General features: G+C 36.2%; 3 protein-coding genes across 3 annotated transcripts; all 3 read left to right on the forward strand.

The window, feature by feature from the left end:
- Positions 1 to 4110: 4110 nt before the first annotated feature.
- LOC9302394 (subtilisin-like protease SBT4.13) lies at positions 4111 to 7442 on the forward strand. The gene is made up of 10 exons (XM_002864568.2): positions 4111 to 4264; positions 4382 to 4476; positions 4566 to 4657; positions 4742 to 4994; positions 5133 to 5619; positions 5711 to 5808; positions 5918 to 6133; positions 6224 to 6335; positions 6416 to 6623; positions 6721 to 7442. Exons 1-10 carry the CDS (start codon positions 4172 to 4174, stop codon positions 7266 to 7268), a joined length of 2202 nt encoding a protein of 733 aa, XP_002864614.1. The 5' UTR covers positions 4111 to 4171; the 3' UTR covers positions 7269 to 7442.
- A 585-nt stretch (positions 7443 to 8027) lies between these two features.
- On the forward strand, positions 8028 to 11333 carry LOC9300691 (subtilisin-like protease SBT4.13). Its single transcript, XM_002864569.2, has 10 exons — positions 8028 to 8126; positions 8234 to 8334; positions 8448 to 8539; positions 8630 to 8882; positions 8981 to 9464; positions 9544 to 9641; positions 9737 to 9958; positions 10060 to 10171; positions 10254 to 10467; positions 10639 to 11333. The coding sequence occupies exons 1-10, from the start codon at positions 8028 to 8030 to the stop codon at positions 11187 to 11189; spliced, it is 2226 nt and encodes a 741-aa protein (XP_002864615.1). The 3' UTR covers positions 11190 to 11333.
- Positions 11334 to 13837: 2504 nt separating this feature from the next.
- Positions 13838 to 17807, forward strand: LOC9300693 (subtilisin-like protease SBT4.4). Its single transcript, XM_002864571.2, has 10 exons — positions 13838 to 14539; positions 14662 to 14756; positions 14846 to 14937; positions 15119 to 15371; positions 15463 to 15967; positions 16061 to 16158; positions 16240 to 16455; positions 16536 to 16647; positions 16723 to 16936; positions 17026 to 17807. Exons 1-10 carry the CDS (start codon positions 14441 to 14443, stop codon positions 17568 to 17570), a joined length of 2229 nt encoding a protein of 742 aa, XP_002864617.1. The 5' UTR covers positions 13838 to 14440; the 3' UTR covers positions 17571 to 17807.
- Positions 17808 to 21824: the final 4017 nt, after the last annotated feature.

The raw sequence follows: 21824 nt of genomic DNA on the forward strand, positions 1-21824 counted from the left end.
TCGTTATCATTTCACCTTGACCCTCGCAAGCAGTAGTGGCTACGGACTTGTACCTCATGAAAGGGAGAAGGAGGAAGAAAATAAAGAGGGTTTTGAGGTACTCTGATACCATATGAATGTGTGAAATAATTTGTTTGTCACACAACTCACAACTTACAAGTTACAATAGCTTATAAGCACAATTAAGATAATATATCATGACATAAATATACAAAATATTGGATTGGAAATTAGAGAGATGTGACGCGATTAATGAATGTGAATTAGCAATTCGTATCACTCGACAGCCACAATATTAATACCTTGTTTTACCATATAAATTTTTTAAAATTTTTTGTAATAAATAAGAATTGTGATGAGGTGAGATGTTAGAAGTAATGGCCTCTTGATTATTATATATTGAAATAATAAATTTTTCTTGTTTTTTTTTTTAATAAAGGGTATGATAGTTTTTTTTATATTGGAATAATAGTTTATGCATGTTTTTTTTATCACAAAAGAAAGAGGTCTATATATGCATGTTTTCCTTTGATTTAAAAGCATAACACATGTCATGAACTGAAAAAGAAAACAATGTCATGTTATGGAGAGGGAAACTTTACAGTTATAGTTTCGTCATCAACTCTAATCGACAAAAAAAAAAAAGAATGATTTAGTCAACTCTTTGTTAATTTTCATTGATCTCTGTTAATTAAGTTTCTAGCCTTCTTCTTTAGGGCGAGCTGATTTTAGTGGAGTAAACGAACTTACGCCAGAAGGCCCAAAACTAACAAACAATCAAAATGCTGTTTCGAAAGGTAAAGAGTTTTCGGCGAAAAATCTTCTGCCTAACCATGCGCGCTTACACACAAAGCGGATTTTAGCACTTAAGAAGCCCAAAAACAAATATTGTTTTTAAGTTAAAATATAATATAATGCTTCATATGGTCTAAACATAATATAGTGTATACATAATATATTCAATTGATAAAACATTTCAATTTTACCCCTTGTTTGAAAAATCGCTAGGCGCTAGTCGGGCGTTCGGCATGGGCCTAGCGATTAATCGGAAAATCGGATTAAAATCGGGGATTAATCGGGGATTAGTTTTAGGGTTATTTTAATATTTTTAAAATATATTAATTCAATATTGTTTTCAAAATTACAGTAAAAACAAATTTTTATGATTTTTATTAAAATTTGAACACAAGTTATGTAAAACATCACAAACTCCCAATTCAAATGATTGAATAACAAAAATAAAATGTTTTTTTTATACTTGTAATCTAAAAAATAATCGGGGTACGTAAGATTAGGCGGGAAATAATCGGATTAGGCGGGAAATAATCGGATTAGACGGAGAATAATCGGGTTACTGATTTTTTAGGGGATTAGTCATTAATCGAGGCGGAGAGGGTGGGCCTAGCGATTAAGCGGGGAGTAATCGGGGCTAGGCGGGGATTTTTAGAACAGGGATTTTACCACAAACATCTAGTTCAATTTTAAAGATATTGTAAACAAAAAATATAAAAAAAAATAAGAAGAATTTTACATAAAATAATATAATTTTAGAAATGGATCCCTTTTACAAATAGATACAGTAATCAATATAGAGAAAAAAAATGTTTTACAATGATATAGAAATTAGGTAAAACACGGAACTAAAAAGAAGAAGAAGAGTTTATTGATTGAACGAAAATGTATGATATAACTTGATAAGTGTCAAACTGTGACATGTTCACCACTATACTTAGAGCTTGATTGGTTCTCCCGCTAGCGCCCTCCTAGCGGTTGCTAGCGGTCGATTGCGGTTGTTAGCGGTTGGTACCAATCATAGAAACCGTTCTATACCGCTTTAAACCACTCGAAATCGCTGAATTTCAAAAGCTCCTTCCCGCAAGCGTTTGCGGTTGCGGGTGGTAGCGGTTGGATTTAAAAAAAAAAAAAAAAAAAAAAAAAAAAAAAAAAAAAAAACAAACAAACCTTTACTTATAATTATTATAAAATATATTTATCCTATATGTATCTTTCATCTTTGTATCACGTTCTCATCATAAACCCTAATCAATATTCTAAAATTTTATTTTCTCAATGTCTTCCACCAAAACTGATGAAAATCAAGAACCAAACGTAAGTATCATATATCATTTTATTCATTCATCACCTCATGTGTAACTCTTTGAATATTTTTCTTAGCATCTTTTTTTTCTTTTCATTATGTATTGCTTTGCTTTTTGATTGAATATATGTTTCGATTTATTTTTTCGAATAGAAAATCACTTGCTTTTTGATTGAATTCAACGTTATTTACAGTTTGCCTCATTACTTGATGCAATTTTTAGTGTTAACCCAGTATAAAATACTATCTTTTTACAAAATTTCTTTATTTTTGAATAACTATTTAGTACTTTATTTATGGTTTTAATTATTAAGCATGTTCAATTTTTCTAATATTATCATAATAATATATTAGTATTTTTATTTCTTTTTTTGTAATATTTTTTATTTTTTTGGTCATTTTTTTATTTAACTGCTACCGCAACCGCTGATTTACCAGTCATAAAACTCCCGCAAACGCATCCATTTTCAAACGCTAAACCAGTCGTTCAAAACGCTTGGTAACGCTTGAAACCTCAACCGCCCGCTTCCGCAAACTCCCGCAACCGCAACCGCAACCGCTGCGTTTAAACCAGTCAGACCCTTAAATATCAATGTCAAAATAAGACCTCAAACACAAAAACAAAAAAAAAAAACTGTGCCGTAGACGAATGTTTCTTGTTTATAAAGGTGGGCACGACTCTGCTTACACATCTCACATGGTTCGTTAGTTCTTGAAAACGAAAAATTTACCCAAACAATGAACGTATATCACACTTTTTTTTTTTGTTTTTTTTTTTGCTATTGAGAATCTTTAAACATATTTACTTCCAATAGATTTTCAGATGATCAGATGACAGAATTTTCAAGTTTGTAAGAAAATCTTCAATTTATTACCGGTGTGATTTTTATTAATTTTGCTTTATTTAAGCAGTAATTTAGTCTAAAATAAATGTACATATGATTTATTTCTATACTCCAAACTTTCATATATTACACTTTTATGAAGTATATGTGTATGGAAGTATTTTTAAAATGTCTTAATATATTTATATTATTTTATAGTAGCAAGTTTGAACACTAATTATAATATTTTTAATATCCAAAAAATTATAAAATATTAATATCCTTAATGTATAATCAAAGAGTTAGATAATGTAGCTCATAAAACTGCAATTTGTGAGGAATTTAACACATCCACATGTTAATAAAAAGTGCAATATATCAAACAATATATCTTATTTGGTAGAAAAACTATAAATGGAGTCGAAACTGGCCAAGTTATTGTGGTGGAAAAAACGTGATATTATGGAAAATATCAAAAATAATGTCAACAAATTAAATAAAACGTAACTGAATTATGAAAATTTATTTATAATTAATTGTCCACAACCCAAGTAATCATTTAGTGATTTACTGTTATTCTTTAAACAAGGTAAATACATTAACTGGATATACCTTAGTAATAGCATCGTTAGTCCTTAAAAATGGCTAAATACACTGACTGGATATAACTTTCATGTGAACGATGTGTAACGTCCATTCACCATATCAGCTAATTAAACTGCTATTAAATTAACTTCTAATATAATTATACCACGTGGCAAATAATATACAGTATATTCGTTTTTTCCTTCTTATTGTCATTACTGTTTGGTATATTCAACAAGAAAAACAATTCAATTGTAGGTCAAAGAACACAATTCAATTGTAATATTTGTGATTTTCTTCCTGCTATTTTATTGACTAAGAAAATCGGAAACTAATTAAAGAGAAACTAATCCAAAACTTTATTCTTTTCACTAATTGAGTTCATATTAACCGTGAGTAAATAGATTCCTAGATAGATATGAATCCTAAGACTGTAAGCAATGTTATCATTTAATTGATACAGATATCATTAATTAGGGTAAGATATAATTTGATCTTATTTATAACAATTTATAGTATCAAACTATCAATTAAAGACAAAATCAGAGGACTTGAGTTAGATTCTTTTAATTTGACGCGGTGCATGTATTATCTCTCCTATATAAAGATCTTTTCATGTACATCATAATAGACACTAAAAATTCTTCATTTTATTTTTTAAAAAATGGCGACACTAGCAGCTTCCTCTTGCCTCCTCTCATGTCTCCTTGTTTTGTTCTTGAGTTCAGTTTCAGCAGTCACAGATGATGATAAACAGGTATAGTTATCATCGATGATTCATATCATTATTAATTTATTATGATGATATGTTGATTGTCCATGTGATCACCCGTTATATAATGATGATAATGCTTATGATGTATGATCCATGAAGGTGTATATTGTCTACATGGGCTCACTTTCGTCTCGAGCGGACTACACACCAACGTCCGATCACATGAGTATTCTTCAAGAGGTCACCGGAGAAAGGTGTGTTTTGATTAATTCATTTCTCTAATTTATAATCAAATTTCTAATATTTTTATTTCGGAGATTTTAATACGTGATATATTTTCTAGTTCGATCGAAGGTCGTTTGGTGAGAAGTTACAAGAGGAGTTTCAACGGTTTCGCGGCCAGGCTCAGTGAGTCAGAACGAGAAAAAGTTGCCAGTGAGTGTTCTTCGATCGAGACACACTTTATGTTGAAATTGATTCTAAAGGTTAAACAATTAAACTCTTTTGTGTTGTTCTTAGAAATGGTGGGAGTTGTTTCTGTATTCCCAAATAAGAAGTTACAACTTCAAACGACGACGTCTTGGGACTTCATGGGGTTAAAGGAAGGAAAGAAGACAAAGAGGAACCCTACCGTGGAAAGTGATACAATTATTGGAGTTATCGACAGTGGGATCACGCCGGAATCTCTGAGCTTTTCCGACAAAGGCTTTAGTCCTCCTCCTAAGAAATGGAAAGGTGTTTGTTCCGGCGGCGAAAATTTCACATGCAACAAGTAATTACTCTTAAGTTAATTTCTCTCCTTAAAGAATAGAATTGTTTCGTACAAAAAAATAAATTATTATTGTTTTTAGTATTGTTGGTCGAGGTTAACCTTAGTTTTGAAAAATGAAATCTGTTTATAATATTTCAGCAAGTTGATTGGGGCAAGAGACTACACAAGCGAAGGTTCTAGGGACACGGAAGGCCACGGTACACACACTGCGTCCACGGCGGCTGGAAACGCAGTTGTGGACGCAAGCTTCTTTGGAATCGGCAATGGAACCATAAGAGGTGGTGTTCCAGCCTCTAGAGTAGCCGCTTACAAAGTCTGCACCCCGACAGGGTGTAGTTCTGAAGCTCTATTGTCTGCGTTCGATGACGCGATTGCTGATGGAGTAGACCTCATCACCATCTCTATCGGGGATAAAACTGCGTCCATGTTTGAAAATGACCCGATTGCGATTGGGGCTTTTCACGCTATGTCCAAAGGGATCCTCACTGTGAATTCCGCCGGTAACAGCGGTCCAAAACCAATCTCAGTCTCGGGTGTAGCGCCGTGGATCTTAACTGTTGCAGCCAGTACCACTAACCGTGGGTTTGTCACCAAAGTTGTTCTCGGAAATGGCAAGACACTTGTCGTAAGTATCAAGTAACACTCTCATTTCTGTGATCATAGAAATATTTGTCTCTTTAGTTACCAATGAATCCTCTGTTCCTTTTTCATAACAGGGGAAGTCAGTGAATGCTTACGATATGAAAGGAAAGGAATACCCTCTAGTGTACGGAAAATCTGCAGCTTCCTCCGCTTGCGACCCAGAAAGTGCAGGGTAACTTCTTTCCTACGAAACATAATCTTAATTGTAATGGTGACCTAGAATTTTGTTTTGTCTTTTTGTAAATTAAATTGCTAGTATAATGAGATCAATTCCTTGTCAGGCTTTGTGAGCTATCGTGTCTAGACGAATCCCGTGTGAAGGGAAAGATCTTAGTGTGTGGTGGTCCGGGTGGTTTGAAGATATTTGAATCAGTTGGAGCTATTGGACTCATTTATCAAACCCCTAAACCAGACGTCGCCTTCATTCACCCTTTACCTGCCGCTGGTTTACTAACAGAAGACTTTGAGTCTCTCCTCTCTTACCTTGAATCAGCAGAGTAAATTAACAATCATCTTCTCTATGGCTTTATACATCAGCTTTAGATTTCTCCTTCTTTATTCTGAAATATATGTGTTTGTTTTCTCAGTTCTCCACACGCGACTGTTCTAAAAACTGAAGCAATCTTTAATCGGCCATCTCCTGTTATTGCTTCCTTCTCTTCTCGCGGGCCAAACACCATCGCTGTTGATATTCTCAAGGTACTTATACAAAACAAATTTTGATATTGATTCTGCTTATAATATCTTTGGTCTAAGAGACAATGGTGGATGAATTGCAGCCAGATATAACAGCACCAGGAGTGGAGATTCTTGCTGCATATTCACCTGATGGTGAACCGTCTCAACATGACACCAGACATGTGAAGTACTCTGTTCTCTCTGGAACTTCAATGTCTTGTCCGCACGTTGCAGGGGTGGCCGCGTATGTCAAAACGTTTTACCCTAAATGGTCTCCTTCCATGATTCAGTCTGCCATCATGACAACCGGTAGGCTAAAAACTATATCCAATACTTAGTTTCTTGTACCACAAGTAAACTTTGTTGTCACTCTGTTCTTATTTGGTTTCTTGACCAATCTTTTCAGCTTGGCCTGTAAATGCTACTAGAACTGGCATCGCATCGACCGAGTTTGCTTATGGAGCTGGACATGTCGACCCGATAGCCGCTTCAAACCCTGGACTTGTCTATGAATTAGACAAAGCAGACCACATCGCCTTTCTCTGCGGCATGAACTACACTTCGCATGTCCTGAAAGTCATCTCTGGTGAAACCGTCACTTGCTCCGAGGAAAAAGAAATCCTACCAAGAAACCTCAACTATCCTTCAATGTCGGCCAAATTGTCAGGATCTGGTACCACCTTCACTGTAACTTTCAACAGAACCTTGACTAATGTCGGCACGCCAAACTCTGCATACACATCAAAGGTAGTGGCGGGTCACGGATCTAAGCTCGACGTCAAGATCATGCCTAGTGTTCTGTCTTTTAAGGCAGTGAACGAGAAGCAATCTTTTATGGTCACTGTTACAGGCAGCGATCTCGACCCTGAAGTCCCTTCGTCTGCAAATCTAATCTGGTCTGACGGTACTCATAACGTGAGGAGTCCCATTGTTATTTACACTAGTGATTACTGATGAGTCATCACTAATTCACCATCGTCATCATAAATAAATTTTTATTTTTGTTGTAATGTTTCTTCATTCTATGTTTTGGTTATATTATTGCTCTTTGATGTCTCGGCTTACTATATGTATGTTGATGTCTTGAGATATGCTAATTGGATAATCGAGATGCTTTGTTTTTTTTTATATAATTTATATCTTGTTCAAATATGCAAAGGTTTCTGCCAGAAATCTGAAAATTTAGGGGATTTTGATTGTCTCATTTACAAAACAGTGAAATATTGATAAAAAAAATTCTATCTTACTCTAATCCAGTCCAACTTTGTCCTCCATTGTTAACACCATCCTCTACATCACGAAAATATGTTACAATTATAGGCTCTGATAAATGGAACTAAGAATCTGGGGTTCTTTTTTTTTTGGTAAGAAGAATCTGGGGTTCTTTAGAGAGAGGTTTATGAACAAGAATTATTTTTACTTTTCTCTACAGTTTTTTTTTTCCTTTTGAAAAAAATAGTTAGATTTTCTCTAAAGTTACTGCCAAATATCAATAAAGGGGGAAAATCTGTATGAGGTCCAAGTAAATATGTAAATATGTTTTCCAAGAAAGGAAAAAAAAAAAAAAGTAAATATGTATCCTAAACTTGTACAAATAGTCAAATACTAGCTTTTAATATAATTAAATGACATTTCTATACTATGTATATATATATCCTTCATGTTGATCTCCATAGAAATTAGAGAATTAACTTTACATAGTTTTATACAAAAATGGGTAAACGAGCAATTTCCTCTTGCCTCTTCTCATGTCTCTTTGCATTGTTCTTGAATTCAATCTTAGGAGTCACAAATGATCCTCAAGACCAACAGGTATTTTATTATATTTAATTTGTTGTTTATATATTGTGTTAATCCATTCCATCATTCATGATGGTGTTAATCCATTCCATCATTCATGATGGTGTTAATCCATGAAGGTGTATGTGGTCTACATGGGATCACTTCCGTCTAGTGAAGACTACACACCAATGTCTGTCCACATGAATATTCTTCAAGAGGTAACTGGAGAGATCGAGAGGTATGATTTAATTTAAATTTAATTTATCTTCTAATCATATCATAATTGACGTCAAAATTGTTATAAAGATTCTAAAAAGTACAATACACTGCCTCGATTGTTACATATTGTAGTTCCATCGAGAATCGCTTGGTGAGAAGTTACAAGAGGAGTTTCAACGGGTTCGCAGCTCGACTCACTGAATCAGAACGAGAAAAAGTAGCCAGTGAGTGTTCTTCGACCTGTAACAATATAATGAAATGATTTTTTACTTATTATAAAAACAATTGTGCTTCTTGATCCCATTGATACATAGAAATGGAGGGAGTTGTGTCTGTGTTCCCGAACATGAACTTAAAACTCCAAACGACGACATCTTGGGACTTCATGGGTTTAATGGAAGGAAAGAGGACGAAGAGGAAACCGACCATGGAAAGTGATACCATTATTGGAGTCATCGACGGTGGGATCACACCGGAATCCGAAAGCTTCTCCGACAAAGGCTTTGGTCCTCCTCCTAAGAAATGGAAAGGTGTTTGTTCCGGTGGAACAAACTTCACCTGCAACAAGTTATATCTCCTGGCCCTCGATTGTTTGTTTTCCTTTATGTTTATATTCGATGTGTATTTTGACCTAGGTAGAAATTGATCTCTCTGTTATCTTTCAGCAAGTTGGTCGGGGCAAGGGACTACACAAAAAGAGGTGCTAGGGATTATGATGGCCATGGTACACACACCGCGTCCACGGCGGCTGGAAACGTAGTCCCTGATATAAGCTTCTTTGGACTCGGTAATGGAACAGTGAGAGGTGGTGTTCCGGCCTCAAGAATAGCCGCTTATAAAGTCTGCAACTATTTATGTACTTCGGCAGCTGTACTGGCTGCGTTTGATGACGCAATCGCCGATGGTGTGGATCTCATCACCATCTCTATCGGGGGAGATAAGGCGTCGGAGTACGAAAGAGACCCCATCGCAATCGGGGCTTTCCACGCTATGGCCAAGGGGATTCTCACTGTGAATTCAGCCGGTAACAACGGTCCAAAAGCTGGTGTGGTCTCGTGCGTAGCGCCGTGGATCTTAACAGTTGCAGCCAGTACCACAAACCGTGGGTTTGTCACCAAAGTTGTTCTCGGAGACGGCAAGACACTTGTCGTAAGTATCAAGAAATGTTTTTATTTCAACGATGTTAGTGATCTCTGCCTCTTTAGTTTCCACTGATAGTTCTTTACAGGGGAAATCAGTGAATACTTTTGATCTGAAAGGAAAGAAATACCCTCTGGTGTATGGAAAATCTGCTGGTATCTCTGCTTGTGAGGAGGAATCCGCCAAGTAAGTTCCTTCCTTCCCAAGAAACACCATATTTAGTTTGAATGACCTAGAAATAATACTTTCAAGTTTAGTTGGTGATGGGATTTGAATTTCAGGGAATGTAAGACGGGGTGTCTAGATCCATCCCTTGTGAAGGGGAAAATCGTATTGTGTCGTCAATCGGAAGACTTTGATATAAACGAAGTTTTATCAAATGGAGCTGTTGCAGCCATTCTTGTGAATCCTAAAAAAGACTATGCCTCCGTCAGCCCTTTGCCCCTCTCTGCTCTCTCACAAGATGAGTTTGAGTCTCTTGTCTCTTACATTAACTCCACAAAGTAACAAATAATCATCTCTCTGTTTCATACTCTGTATATATGCTCTAAATTCTTTTTTTTTATAATTATTATTCCCGCTATCTCTATGTTTGCTTTCTCAGGTTCCCGCAAGCGACTGTTCTAAGAAGTGAAGCAATCTTTAATCAGACATCTCCTAAAGTTGCTTCTTTCTCTTCTCGTGGTCCAAACACCATCTCTGTGGATCTTCTCAAGGTTGATTTATTTAAGAAGTACTTTTATGATCTTGGTTCTCTTTGTGCCCGATCTGATATAGACAATGGTAAATGTCTTTCAGCCAGATATAACAGCACCAGGAGTGGAGATCCTCGCTGCGTATTCACCTGACAGCACACCGACTGAAAGCGAGTTTGACACTAGACATGTAAAGTTCTCTGTTATGTCGGGAACTTCAATGTCTTGTCCGCACGTTGCTGGTGTAGCTGCGTACGTCAAGACGTTTAATCCTAAATGGTCTCCTTCAATGATCCATTCTGCTATCATGACAACCGGTAAGCAAAAATCTATCCAGTTTATACTGAGTAAATTAAACTTACTTTCTTGTCCCGCAAGACACCCAAAACAATATTCTTTACCCTTGCGAAATCTAACAGATGCTTTTTTTGTCCTGCAAGAAACCATTGACTTCTATTGATCTTTGCTTTTTTATTCGTAATTCACAGCCTGGCCAATGAATGCTACTGGAACTGACTTTGCATCAACCGAGTTTGCCTATGGAGCTGGCCATGTTGATCCAATAGCTGCGACAAATCCTGGACTCGTCTATGAAATGGACAAAGCAGATCACATTGATTTTCTCTGCGGCTTGAACTACACCGCGGATACCCTAAAACTCATATCTGGTGAAACAATTACTTGCACTAAAGAAAACAAAATCTTACCAAGAAACCTCAACTATCCTTCAATATCAGCTCAATTGCCAAGATCTAAAAGCTCCGTCACTGTGACATTCAACAGAACTGTCACTAATGTTGGAACGCCCAACTCAACATACAAATCAAAGGTGGTCTTAAATCACGGATCAAAGCTCAGTGTCAAGGTCACGCCTAGCGTTCTGTCTTTTAAGACAGTGAGTGAAAAGAAGTCTTTCACGGTGACTGTCACAGGTAGCGATAGCTTCCCAAAACTGCCTTCATCTGCAAATTTAATATGGTCTGATGGCACACATAATGTGAGAAGCCCTATTGTTGTTTATACTGATGATGCATATTGATAACTGATAAGGGCACTTAAGTGTTTCAGTTCACATCTTTCTACCGTCATCATCAAACATTGTAATATTCAATATATATCATTATTGTTGTCCCTTTGCCTTGTTTCTTGTTTTAGTAAACTTCAGTAAGTTCACCAAACACTCACTGACAAATATTTCCCGAGGTATGTGTTGTATATACGGTATATACCACTAGTCATAACGTGAACTAATTTTTTTTTGTAAAGGTATGTTGTATATACACTTGGGGCTGTGAACTAATTTCTTTTGTTCACTGTAGATAAAAAAATAGAAATTTTTTTTTTGTCAGATCGACTCAGCTGAGACAATATTGGGGAATAAAAAATATAAATTAAAAATCTAGTTTAATTTTTGTTTGAAACATATGGCGTATGAACTAACTTTCTCAATAAACATTTTTTTTTGGTAAAAGAATTTCAGTTACACGTTACAAACCATTAGAATCTGTATAACCTATTTCAAATTGAGGTTGTTAAATCATTTTCTTTATGGGAGGAGACTCACAAAAATGCCCCTTTTTCAATACCCTTTTTCAAAAATGCCCCATTTGGATGTCCATTTTTAAAAATACCCCTTTTATGTACAAAATGACTAAATTACCCTTCTTTTAATAAAAGATATCATAAATATATAAGGAAATATAACAAAATTAGGTCCACAAAATACAAAATATTTTTTGGCGGGAAAAGTGATCCCCCAATTTTTCCTGCCAAAACACTTGTAAAAATTTGTAAAACCTTTAAAATACCTTGTAAAATTTTCCCATAAAATTTTTTCCCGCCAAAAATTTTTTTTTGCGGGAAAAGTGATTCCGTAAATTTTTTGGCGTTAAATTTTTGGCGGGAAAAATTTACAAGGTATTTTAAAGGGTTTTTACAGGGTATTTATAAGGTTTTACAATGTATTTTAAAAGGTTTTACAACGTATTTATAAAGTATTTATAAGATATTATAAGATTTTGCAAGCTATTTTATAAGGTTTTACAAGTTATAAGGTTTTACAAGTTTTTTATAAGGTTTTACAAGTTATAAATACCTTATAAAACCTTATAAGTACCTTGTAAAACCTTTTAAAATACATTGTAAAACTTTACAAAACACTTGTAAATACTCCGTAAAACCTTTAAAATACCTTGTAAATTTTTCCCGCCAAAAATTTTCCCGCCAAAAAAATTTCGGCAAAAAAATTGCGGAATCACTTTTCCCGCAAAAAAAAATTTTTGGCGGGAAAAATTTTTACGGGAAAATTTTACAAAGTATTTTAAAGGTTTTTACAAGTGTTTTGGCGGGAACATTGCGGGATCACTTTTTCCGCCAAAAAATATTTTGTATTTTGTGGAACTAATTTTGTTTCAAATAAGGGTAAAATGGTCATTAAAATTAAAAGAGGGCAAACTTAAAAATAGACTCTCAAAAGGGGCATTTTTGAAAAGGGGTATTGAAAAAGGGGCATTTTTAACAATTTCTCTTTCTTTATTTAGTTTTTTTGACTATAAATCTAAGAAAAGAAATTGGAAGATTTTTTTCCTTTTCATATATCTTTGACTACAAAATCACACTTTATGTATATTTGTTTACATATATAGTGTAAAGAAAAAAAAAATTCAAATAATATCATAAAATGGCTATCATAAAAACAAAATTAGTCGTGTATATTTTCACTCTTCTCTTTATCCTATCTTATGTTCATTGCCATGCTACATCCGCTAGCAGTCCCGGTATTGGCTTATTATTATACTCTCCACTCTTCAGTTAAAAACATATTTTTATCATTTTTCTTAATGTACATATTGATTATTAATAAATAGGTTTTGACATCGGGGAACTTTGCAAACGTTTCAAATTCAATCCGTGTGAATACGGAGGGAACAGAGGCTGCACTGTGTTTTGTAGAAGAAAGTTGTTTACTAGAGGCCATTGCAGAGCTTCAGAGGGATCCGAGGGATGTTGGTGTTGTCCTATATAAGTATGAGCCTAATATGAAATCATGTAGTCAAATAATTGTATCTTCTTAAATGATAACATTATTAATTTTCATACATACAGTTTAAACATTTGAATATAGAACGAGAAAAAGAACAATATGATTAGAAAATAAAAGGAATGAAAAGGAAAAAAAAAGAAAGAAAAAAAAGAGACCAAAACAAAGAACCTAGAGGAACATATATATATCTACAAAGTTGAATAAACAAACCGCGCGTACGTAATCAAAAAGTTAGATTGGCTTAACTCGAATGATTTTCTTGTAATTTGATTAAATTTAAATTCAATTTTCTTTTTTTTCCTTTGACTCTTTGTTGTCCAGAAGAAAACTGGAAAATATATTGGTTCCAACTGGTAACCAGTAACCACTTTTGAAGGAATATTTTTCTTATTTTCATTATATATATATGTGCTCTTATCAAAACTTAATGTTATGACTTTATTTAAATTAGTATTTATACTTTTTTGTCAACTATTAGTATTTAGGGTATACTTAAATAAATAAATAAATGCTTTAGAGTGAATTTATATTATTTTAATAAAATATTTGACTTTATTATATACTTTTATATTAACTTTATATAAAATAATAATTTTAAATTAAATAAATTATTTTTTAATAATCTTTATGCTAAATATTTATTCAACATTTTGGCTACCATTTGGCATAACCATTTGTTCAATTCTTATGTTCCTCTTGGTTATAGGTTTTGGTCATTTTCCTATTTTTCTTCTTTCTCATTAATTTTATTTTCTAGTTATATTGTTTTTTTTGTCGTCACCAATCGGACCTGCTACAAAGATCTAACGGACCACATACGACTCCATAAAATAATCCAAAATTTTACGATAGACAGTACACAAATGCTCTCGATAAATAATTTTATCATTAACAAACGAATTTACACAAATAATTCTATATGCACATTGGAATTCTCTAATAAAGTTACCTCCACTAATCAGTAATAAATCTTATTCACTCAACCAAAAATCGAATCTCATATCTAATAATATAAACATTAATTAACCATGGGTCAGCTACTATATAAGGGATTCCACTATTAGCATAATATATTAATAATAGATTTTAATTTATATTGAGATATAGTAATACTAGATTTTGCTACATTACACAATTACAGGGGATTGATTGACTATATTAAATCCCGGACATAATCTCACTTCTATATATATATTCATGTCCCCCAAATTTTATAAAGAAAAAAAAACAGAGCGACTTCATTCGAAATGGCGAAAATAACAACATTCTTCTTCCTCTTCTCAAGTCTCCTCGTCTTGTTTCTGAGTTCAGTCTCCGCCGACAAGGATGATCATGAAGATCAACAGGTTTTACAATAAATATTGTTTATCGAAACAATATTATCATAATCCTCTTGTTTCTCACTATGAGCCCATCCATATATATCTATCATACATGATAATAATGATGGTGATGATAATCCATGAAGGTATATATCGTGTACTTGGGAGCACTTCCTTCTCGAGAAGATTACACAGCAATGTCCGATCACATTAGTATTCTTCAAGAAGTCACCGGAGAGAGGTCTTGTTAAAAAAGAAAAAAAATTCACTTATTATATAATTATATATGGTTTAAAATCATAATTCTAAAAAGTGATATTAATATCCTAGTTTGATCGAAAATCGCTTGGTGAGAAGCTACAAAAGAAGTTTCAATGGGTTTGCAGCACGACTCACCGAATCCGAACGAAAAAGAATAGCAGGTAGTTTCTTATAACATTATATCGAGTTTTCTAGCTGATTATAATCTTTAAAGAATACAGAATTATAGTGTAAAGAAAAATTAAAAGAGGTAAAAAGAACAAAAAAATTGGTGTTAAGAAACTTGCAAAATCGTATTTACTTTTTTCCATCTCTGTATGTTTATGTAATGTTTTTTCTTAGGAATGGAGAGAGTTGTGTCTGTGTTCCCGAGTAGAAATATGAAACTCCAAACGACGTCGTCTTGGAACTTTATGGGTCTCAAAGAAGGCATCAAGACGAAGCGAAACCCTAGCATTGAGAGCGATACCATTATTGGGGTCATCGACACTGGAATCTATCCCGAATCCGACAGCTTTTCCGACCAAGGCTTTGGTCCTCCTCCTAAGAAATGGAAGGGAACTTGTGCTGGCGGGAAAAACTTCACCTGCAACAAGTAAATACACTTTTTACCCTAACTTGGGAATTTTGTCCAACGGTTTGTGTACTTTTAGTCTTGGTTAACCAAAATTTCTCTAATTTTGCAGCAAGCTCATTGGGGCAAGAGACTACAAAGCCAAATCTAAAGCAAATGAATCAGCGAGAGACTACAGTGGACACGGCACACACACGGCGTCAACGGCTGCCGGAAACGCAGTCGCAAACTCAAACTTCTATGGACTTGGAAATGGAACCGCGAGAGGTGGCGTTCCAGCCGCTCGAATCGCCGTTTACAAAGTCTGCGACAATGAAGGATGCGACGGAGACGCAATAATTTCTGCGTTTGACGACGCAATCGCTGACGGTGTGGATATCATAACTATCTCTATCATTCTTGATGACATTCCACCGTTCGAGGAAGATCCGATTGCGATTGGAGGGTTTCACGCTATGGCTGTAGGAGTTCTAACTGTTAACGCAGCCGGTAACAAGGGACCAAAAATCAGCACTGTTTCTAGTACCCCACCGTGGGTGTTTAGCGTTGCGGCTAGCATTACGAATCGTGCGTTTATGGCTAAAGTTGTTCTTGGAGATCACGGCAAGATCCTTATCGTGCGTATCAAGAAAAATTCTTATATATGTCATCATAGCTTTAGCATCTTTTTCGTTTAAACCAATTTGGCTCTTTTGTTTTAATGGAAACAGGGAAGATCAGTGAATACGTACGATCTGAATGTAACCAAGTATCCTCTGGTTTATGGAAAATCTGCTGCTTTGAGTACATGTAGCGTGGATAAGGCTAGGTTACTTCCTGTCCAAGAAACAGTACTACCTTTTTAGCGGGAAACTGTTTTACATTTTCGAATTTTTGTTTTTCTTTGCAGGTTATGCGAGCCAAAGTGTCTTGATGGAAAACTTGTGAAAGGGAAGATTGTGCTGTGTGATTCTTCGAAAGGTCCAATAGAAGCTCAAAAATTGGGAGCTGTTGGATCGATAGTTAAGAACCCTGAACCAGACCACGCTTTTATCCGCTCTTTCCCGGTCTCTTTCTTATCCAATGATGACTACAAGTCTCTCGTCTCTTACATGAATTCCACAAAGTAATGATTTTGCTCTATGTTTATATAGCTGCATTCTTCAAATTCCAGCTTTATTGGTTTTTCTCTGTGTGTGTATGCAGAGATCCAAAAGCGACTGTTCTGAAAAGTGAGGAAATCTCTAATCAGACAGCTCCTCTTGTTGCTTCTTTCTCATCTCGCGGTCCAAGCTCCATCGTTTCAGATATTCTGAAGGTAAATGATCTTAGTGCTCGTTATTATTCTCTTCTCTTTCTAGCTCTGCGAAACAATTGTGGATTGATATTGCAGCCGGATATAACAGCACCAGGAGTGGAGATCCTCGCTGCCTATTCACCTGACAGTACACCGACTGAAAGCGAGTTTGACACTAGACATGTAAAGTTCTCTGTTATGTCTGGAACTTCAATGGCTTGTCCACACGTTGCAGGCGTGGCCGCCTATGTCAAGACTTTTCATCCTAAATGGTCTCCTTCTATGATCCAATCTGCCATTATGACAACTGGTAAGAAAAACTTAGATCAAACTTTTTACCAAGAAAAACAAACTTACTTGTCCCGCAAGAGATCCATTGATGATCTCCTAATTTTGTAGCTTGGCCAATGAATGCTTCTGGTCCTGGCTTTGTATCAACTGAGTTTGCATATGGATCTGGCCATGTGGATCCGATTGCTGCTATTAATCCTGGACTCGTTTATGAATTGACCAAAGCAGATCACATCACCTTTCTCTGTGGTTTAAACTACAAGAGTGATCACTTAAGAATCATATCTGGAGACAACAGCACTTGCACGAAGAAACTTTCCAAGACATTACCAAGAAACCTCAACTACCCAACAATGTCGGCTAAAGTGTCCGGAACAGAACAGTTCAACATAACTTTCCAGAGAACTGTCACTAACGTTGGTATGAAAAACTCTACATACAAAGCAAAGGTAGTCACAAGTCCTGATTCTAAACTCCGCATCAAAGTTTTGCCGCGTGTTTTGTCTATGAAGTCGATAAACGAGAAGCAGTCTTTCGTGGTGACTGTTTCAGGCGATAGTATCGGAACAAAACAACCTCTGTCTGCAAATCTTATTTGGTTTGATGGCACTCATAATGTAAGAAGCCCCATAGTTGTTTATGCTATGAGCTAAATGAGGCAGATTTATAGTTGTCAGCATATATCTTAAATGTAATAAACATGGAGAAAAGTCTAAATAGTGTAAGCTACTCTTAAGTTAGAACATTTAGTTTTTGTTTTCATAAGCTGAATTCTATTGACCAAATAAAAAAACGTTCCTGAACAAGAGCGGAGACAAGTTGTCAAACCATAAACTTGCAACCAAGGAGATGGATGAAACTGTAACCATTGTTTCTGTTTCTGAATCTTACAAAATGTCCATGGTTTTGTAATATTTGCATTTGGTTTTCCAAAATTTCTTGCCTCCGTGGTACACAAACATAATTCAATATTTATGTCAATATCTAACAACAATTTTACATATCCTATATGTATATATGCATATTTATTTATGTTGATTGTCACGTAATTTCGGGAAATATTCTAATACTCTGATTCGTAGAATTAGGCACATCATATATATGTATGCTCTATTTTTTGCCAGATTTATTACATTATGGTACACCGTGGAGAGAAAAAACATTATGGCTTTGGAAAAGTGATGCAAATTCGGAGAAATAATATACACATAAGTTATTTTAACAATGTTACAATGTAAGCAATGTTCTCCCGACTTGGTTCGGTTTTTGAGTTTCGGTTTCTTATGTTTTGGAAAAATAAGTCTCTTCGACAAAAATTATAACAAAAAAAAAATTATATTTAATGGAATGTAATTATAAAGATTTATGATATATATTTCTAAAAATTTGATTAAATATATGATGAGATGTAGTTTTGAGTTATTCCCCCGAATGGAATCTCTTTTCCGAATAACGTGTAAAGTTTGTAAACTACGTGTCCTTTCACAATGTTTAGTATTTTTTCTTTTAGGTAAGAATGTTTAGTTTGTTGTGAAACTTATTGTTATCTTATTCCATTCCATGAATAACGATATATATATATAGGCATATAAACCTAGGGTTTTAGAGTACATAATGAATAACTTTGATAGGCTTATTGGGTCCGGTTATAAGTCCAATATGATGTATTATAACATTCCCCCTTGGACGGAGTAACCGGACCTGATGGTCAATCGGGATCTCGATAATACGCTGGGGAATGTTGCCTCATTAAAACCTTACCAGGAAAACCCAGTGGGAAAAACCATGGTGAAGGAAAAAGAGTACAACACGCATTACTCCCCCTGATTAGAGCATCACCGTAGATCTCTAAGTCTACGCATTCCTATTTGTTGGATGAGCTTCCGGAGTGTTGAAGCGGGCAATGATTTGGTGAAAAGGTCGGCGGAGTTATCGCATGATCGGACCTGTTGAACGCTGATCGTACCATCCTTCTGCCAATCCGAGGTTGAGAAGAATTTCGGTAGGATGTGCTTCGTCCGATCTCCTTTGATATAACCTTCCTTGAGTTGAGCAATGCAAGCCGCGTTGTCTTCAAACATAACCGTGGGCTCCTTATCTTCTTTCATACCACAATCTGATCGGATGTGCTGAGTCATGGATCGTAGCCAAACACATTCTCTGCTGGCTTCGTGAATGGCCAAAAGTTCTGCATGGTTTGATGAAGTGGTAGTGATTGTCTGCTTTATCGATCTCCAAGAGATAGCTGTTCCTCCATGCGTGAACACATAACCAGTTTGAGACTTGGCATTGTGCGGATCTGATTGATATCCTGCATCAGCAAAAACCAACTAGTCCATCCTTGTTGTGGTTAGTGTAAAACAGTCCTAAGTCTTTAGTACCTTGAAGGTATCTTAGGAGGTGTTTGATACCATTCCAGTGCCTCTGAGTTGGACATGAGCTGAAGCGAGCTAGGAGGTTCACGGCAAAACAAATGTCTGGTCTAGTGTGACTAGCCAAGTACATTAACGCTCCTACAGCACTGAGGTATGGCTTTTCTGGACCGAGAATTTCTTCATCGTCCTTCTTGGGACCAAATGGATCACTGTCCAATCCTAGGCTCCGGACAACCATTGGGCTGTTCAATGGGTGGGCCTGGTCCATATTGAATCGCTTGAGTACTTTTTCAATGTAAGCCGCTTGATGCACAAGGATTCCTCCTTTAACATACTCAAGTTGTAAACCCAAACAGAATTTAGTTTTACCTAGGTCTTTCATTTCGAATTCTGCTTTCAAGCAGTCGACTGTTTGGGAGATTTCACCAGATGTTCCGAGGATGTTTAGATCATCCACGTAAACTGCTATGATTACAAATCCTTTGTTTGAGTATTTCTTGATGAAAATGCATGGACTGATGGGATCGTTTTTGTAGCCTTCTCTGATGAGATATTCGCTTAACCGGTTATACCACATACGTCCACTTTGTTTCAGTCCATACAAGGATTTGTTCAGCCTGATGCAGTATTGATCTCGAGATGCATGCTTATCTTTAAGCTCTATGCCATATGGTAATCTCATGTATATTTCATTGTCGAGGGGCCCATAGAGATATGCGGTGACAACATCCATTAACCGCAAATCTAGATTTTCTCTTATGGCCAGACTTATGAGGAATCGAAAAGTAGTTGCATCCACCACCGGAGAATAAGTCTCCTCATAATCGATTCCGGGTCTCTGTGAGAATCCTTGTGCTACAAGCCGTGCTTTATAACGAACGACTTCACCGAGTTCGTTTCTTTTACGCACAAAGACCCATTTATGGCCCATTGGTTTGACATTGAATGGTGTCCGGATGATCGGACCAAACACATTCCTGAGTTTGAGACTCTTTAACTCCACGTTTATGGCTTCTTTCCATTTTAGCCAGTCTGTTCTATGAGTGCACTCTGTGATAGACGTGGGTTCTAGATCCTCTTGCGTGTTCGCAATATCAAGTGCTACTTTGTATGCAAAGAGTGCATTTAAGTCGACTTCTTTTCTGTTCCATTGGGTTCCAGACATGTTGTAATTGATAGAGATCTCATCGTTATCGATCTCGTCAGAACCTAGAGATTCGGCGTTCCGAACCTCTTCTGGTGGTTCATTAGAGTGAGTCTCAGCGCGTGCTATGTCTGTTATATTGGGAATCCCGGTTTCAACTATTGCACCTTTCTTTGATTTCTGTGGATTCTTGTCTTTGGAACCTAGAGGTCTGCCACGTTTATTTCGTGATGCAGACTCTGTAGCAACTTGAACTTGTCCCGTTGGAACAGTGATTCGTACTGGTGCATTACAAGCTGGTATGTACGATTTGGTTACTTTGTTCGGGTCAGCAAAGGAATCTGGCAATTGATTAGCTAGCTTTTGATAGTGTATAATCTTTTGGATCTCTGAATCACATTCTAGAGTCCGAGGATCTTGCCAATTTAAGGATGTTTGATTCCATGATAGCTCTTTGACCAGCTTGTGTTTCTCTCCACCCAATGTTGGATATACCGATTCATCAAATTGGCAATCCGCATATCTGGCCTTGAATAGGTCTCCAGTGGTCGGCTCGAGATATTTGATGATGGTGGGAGAATCAAAACCAACATATATTCCCATCCTCCTTTGAGGTCCCATTTTGGTTCTATGTGGTGGAGCAATGGGTACATAGACTGAGCACCCAAATGTTTTAAGATGGGAGATGTCTGGCTCATGACCCGTTAATAATTGGGATGGGAAATATCTATGCTCACTAGATGGTCGGATGCGTATTAATTCAGCAGCATGTAATACTGCATGTCCCCAAGCTGAGACCAGGAGCTTCGACCTCATGAGTAATGGTCGAGCAATCCATTGGATTCGTTTAATGAATGATTCAGCAAGTCCATTCTGAGTATGGACATGTGCCACAAGATGTTCAACGGTCACCCCCATGGCCATACAGTAATCATTAAACGCTTGGGAAGTGAATTCACCAGCATTATCAAGACGTATAGTCTTTAGTGGGAAGTCTGGAAAGTGGGCTCGTAATCTGATGATTTGAGCCAACAACCTAGCAAAAGCTTGGTTCCGAGAAGACAACAGGCATACATACGACCAACGGGTCGAAGCATCTATTAGTACCATGAAGTACCGGAATGTCCTAGAAAGTGGGTGAATGGGACCACAGATATCTCCTTGGATTCTTTCCAGAAAATGCAATGTCTCTTTGGACACTTTTACTGGTGAAGGCCGAGTGATCAACTTCCCTTGGGAGCAAGCTGTGCACGTGAGGTGCTGAGGGAAGACTCGGTTTTCTCGAAGGGTGTGTCCTTGAGAATTTTGGATTAATTTACGCATCATGGTCATACCGGGATGACCAAGCCGGTCGTGCCAAATAGTGTAGTCTTGGAATCGGGCTTTGA

This window comes from Arabidopsis lyrata, assembly GCF_000004255.2.
Source record: "Arabidopsis lyrata subsp. lyrata unplaced genomic scaffold ARALYscaffold_8, whole genome shotgun sequence".
NCBI classification, from domain to species: Eukaryota; Viridiplantae; Streptophyta; class Magnoliopsida; order Brassicales; family Brassicaceae; genus Arabidopsis; species Arabidopsis lyrata.